This window comes from Vidua chalybeata, chromosome 12 (assembly GCF_026979565.1).
Source record: "Vidua chalybeata isolate OUT-0048 chromosome 12, bVidCha1 merged haplotype, whole genome shotgun sequence".
Lineage (NCBI taxonomy): Eukaryota > Metazoa > Chordata > Aves > Passeriformes > Viduidae > Vidua > Vidua chalybeata.
In genome coordinates this window covers 11,990,963-11,994,722 of record NC_071541.1, presented here as the reverse complement: position 1 = coordinate 11,994,722, position 3,760 = coordinate 11,990,963, and the positions used below count along the sequence as shown (strand labels likewise).

Genomic DNA, 3,760 nt, shown 5'->3' with positions numbered 1-3,760 from the left:
CCCATAAAAAAACATTGAAGGCCATTGCAGGTGCGCTCGGCGGCCGCCGGGGGGCGGCCACTCCCGCGCGCCGCGCCGTTGCCATGGCGGCGGCGCCGCGGGCCGCCAGGGGGCGCCGTGGCCCTTCGGCGCGGCCGCGGGTAGGCACGGCGCGCGGCGGGAGGGGCGGGGCCAGGCGGGGCGCGCGCGGGCGGCGGGAGCGGGGCCGGCCCACGTGGCGCGGGGGGGGCCCCGTGCAAAATGGCTGCTATGGAAACCGGGCGGGAAAAAGCGCCGTGAAGAACCGGGGGGACGCGGGAGGGGGGGGTGGGGGCCGGGAACCGTCTACAGGCGGGGAGGGGCACGGCCGAAAACAAAAGGGCGCGATGGGGGAAAAGCCGCGGAATGGGATGGGGGAGAAAAGGGGTGGACAAAATAAGGCGGCAGAGAAGGGGAAGGGGGGGGCTGGGGCAGCCGCAGCCCCGCTCACCGCGCACGGCGGCGGCTGCGGAGGCGAGTCAGCAACACAAAGACAAAGCGGGTCCCCTGAGGTCTGTCCTCAGAGCAGTCTGTGCCGCGGGGCTCTCAGTCCGGAGGGCGGCGGGAGGCTCCCTGCACCTCGATCTCATGCCTTCCGGCTCTTGAGCGCCTTGGGCTTTGCCGACTTCTTCACCTTCTTGCCCCCGGGGGACGCGGCTCCCTTCTTGGTGGCCTTCTTGGCTTTGCCCTTGTCCTTCTTCGCAGCCGCGCCGCCGGCTCCCTTCTTGTGCGATTTCTTTTCGGGCTTCTTGGTCTTGGCCGCCGGCTTCTCCGCCCGCCGGGTCGAGGAGACCGTCGCCTTCTTGAGGGACTTGTGGGCGCTGTTGCCCGCGCCCCCCTCCCCGCCGCCTTCCAGTTTCTTCCTGTTGAGCTTGAAGGAGCCGTTGGCGCCGGTGCCCTTGACCTGGAGCAGCGTGTCGTTCTGTACCAGTGCCTTGATTGAGTACTTCAGGTAAGTCCTGCCGTTCTGCTGGTCGAACCAAGCCACTTTCTTGGCCTCGTTATAGATCTTGGCCAGCGAGGAGCCATTGCGCTCGCCCAGCTTGCGGATCGTCTCCACCACTAGCTGGCTGTATTTGCCCGGCTGGTTCTTCTTCTTGTTGTTCTTCCTTTTCTTCGATGGCGACAACGAGGCGCCGCCGCCTCCTTTCGCCTTCTTAGCAGCCGCTTTCTTCTCCGGGGAGAGCGGCGCCTCCTCTGCTTCGGCCAGGGGCAGATCGGTTTCTTCTAGGTCTACCGACATGGTGCGGGGAGTGGCGGGCCGCGGGCCGGAGCGGGGGCAGCGGCGGCGCGGCGGGGCCCGGCGAGCGCGCTGTGCCTGCTCCACTCGGTGCGCGTTCTGCCGGGGCGGGCGCCGCCGCCGCCTTTTATATGGGCGCGGGGCGGACCACGTTGAGAACAACAACAGCCTGGTCCGCCGCCAGCCCCAAGCTGCGCTTCTTGGGGCTCTTTCGCGGGGCCCCCGCGCCGCCGCCGGCCCCCCCGCGCGGCCGCGCCCGCCCCGCGCCCCTCCGGCCCGGGCCCGCCGCCGCCCCCGCTCCCCCCGCCGCGCGCCGCCACACGACCCCCGCCCAGATTTTGGGGGCGCGGCCGGCGCGGCGGCGGCAGCGAGGAGGGGGGCGCCCGGCACGGCGGCGACTGGGGCCTCACCTCGGCCCCCCCGCCCGTCGCCGTCGCCCGCCGCCCAAGAGGGGCCGCCGCGGGCGGGGGGAGGCGGCGGGGGGCGGGGGGCGGTGGCGGCGGCGCTGGCCCCGGGTTCTCCGGAGGGAACTAACACAGGAGACGCCCTCCCGCGGCCGCCGGCAGTAGCGCAGAGATGCCCCGCCATGGCCGGGGGTCCCTGCCCCGGCGACTGGGGCCACCCCCCCACCGACCCTCACCCTCGTGGTCAACGAGGGGAGGCCCCCGGGGTATCCCTGCGTGTCCGGTGTGACCCCCACTCCCGGCGGCCATCGCTCCGCCGCGGAGGATGCGAAAAGCGCGGCGGGGCTGGGGAGGGGCCGGGAGGCCTCCCGGCCGGGCTCAGGGCCGTGGGTGTGGGGGGAGTGTGTGAATTGTGTCCGCCCCTGCAGCCTCTGCGTGCCGTGGTAGCGGGGCGGGGGGCTCGAGCCGCGCTGCAGGCGCAGCTCTCTATGGGCTGGGGGGAAGGGGGAAGCAGCGATGCTCTGAACAGCCCCCACCCGCCCCCTCCCATCCCCCATAATTCACTCTATCTCCCCAAATCCCGCCAGGGAAACGCGGCTTCGGGGGGAGGGGGGAAGGGAGCGCACGACGCCTCCCTGGCCGAGCCCCGGCGCTGGCCCAGCGGGGGCCCGTCTGCCCCCGCTCCTGGGAGTGGGATCCGTGTGCCCCGCCGCGGGTGGGCCGGGTGTGAGAGTGCGCGGGGGCACCCCCGCAGCCGGCACAGGCACGGGGGCGCGCCCGGGTGTGCACACACCCCTACACACACACACACACACACACACACACACAAATGCGCACACACGGGCGTACACACGCGCACACACACACACACACACACACACACACACACACACACACACACACACACACACACACACACACACAGAGTCACACCCGCACACGCTGTCTCACCCCGCCCCCTGCCCACGCACGCCGAGCCCGCACAGCCCCGCCGCCTTCCCTTTCTCCTCCTCCTCCTCCCCCTCTCCCTATCCCCCGACTCTCTCCGCCATTTCCCTCGCCCACAGCCCCCGCCGCCGGAGGGACGAGTCCCGACTGCCCGCGGCCTTGGGGGTCCGTGGGGTAGCAGGATCCTGCCCAGCCGCCTGTGTGACCCCATCCCGAACCGAAGCGCGGTGCCCTGTCCCGCCCCCGCTCCCCCACCCCGAGGAGAGAAGCCCCCAGAACAGCGGGGTCCTGCGCCCGTGCAGCCGTGCCAGGCACCCCTGTGATGAGCTCTGCCCGCCCTCTGCGGCCTGCGAGGCGCTGGGGCACGAAGAGAGGGCGCAGCCCCAGCAGCGGCCCCGGAATCCCCCGTCGGGAGCCCCTCGGAGCACCGGGAGCACCGAGCACCCACCCCTGGGACACGGCACCCACCGCCTGCACGGCTGTCACCGGGCGGGGGGAATGATGTGCACGTGTGTGTAGCACACAAACACACACCTGTACATGTTTCTGCCACATGTACACGTGTAAATGTACCGCTGTAGCCGGATGGAAGCTTACAGCTAAGCCGGCTATAGAGTGTGGCTGGTATGTACGTTGTGTCTATTATAGATGTGTGATATCTAATAGTTGTTGTTTAATGTAATAGCTACATGTAAACTTAAAATAAATGTAAGTGCATCCATACACATAAAGACATAGCTATGTATTTTAAAATATCGACATAAACAAATTAATATTTAAGAACAATACATGTGTTTAGGTGGGTAGATGTATGAGAAGGGCTGGGCGGTGAGTGCACTGATCTCACCCCTGCTGTGTGGCTGGGAGCAGCACAGGGATCCAGCACCAAACCCAGCCACAGAGAGCCAGGGCTGTCAGTGAGGACTTCTCTCCCTCCCCTCCAAAGACATGGTAGGGAATGGAACACACATGTGGAAATACAGGCAGGTATATTATGTGAATAGAATGTGTGGGGGAGGCTGCTTGTGTGTGTGTGAGAGAGAAACACAGAGAATGGGAGAAAATAGCCCCAACACACACACACACACAGACAGACACACACACACACACACACACACAGACACACTGTCCCCATATGAACACATGCACT

At 67.5% G+C, this 3,760-nt stretch overlaps 1 protein-coding gene across 1 annotated transcript; it reads right to left on the bottom strand.

Annotated features, from left to right (window-relative positions):
* On the bottom strand, window positions 1-1,351 carry LOC128794109 (histone H1.10). Its single transcript, XM_053953752.1, has one exon. The coding sequence runs from the start codon at window positions 1,259-1,261 to the stop codon at window positions 605-607; it is 657 nt and encodes a 218-aa protein (XP_053809727.1). The 5' UTR covers window positions 1,262-1,351; the 3' UTR covers window positions 1-604.
* Between the last annotated feature and the right edge of the window lie 2,409 nt (window positions 1,352-3,760).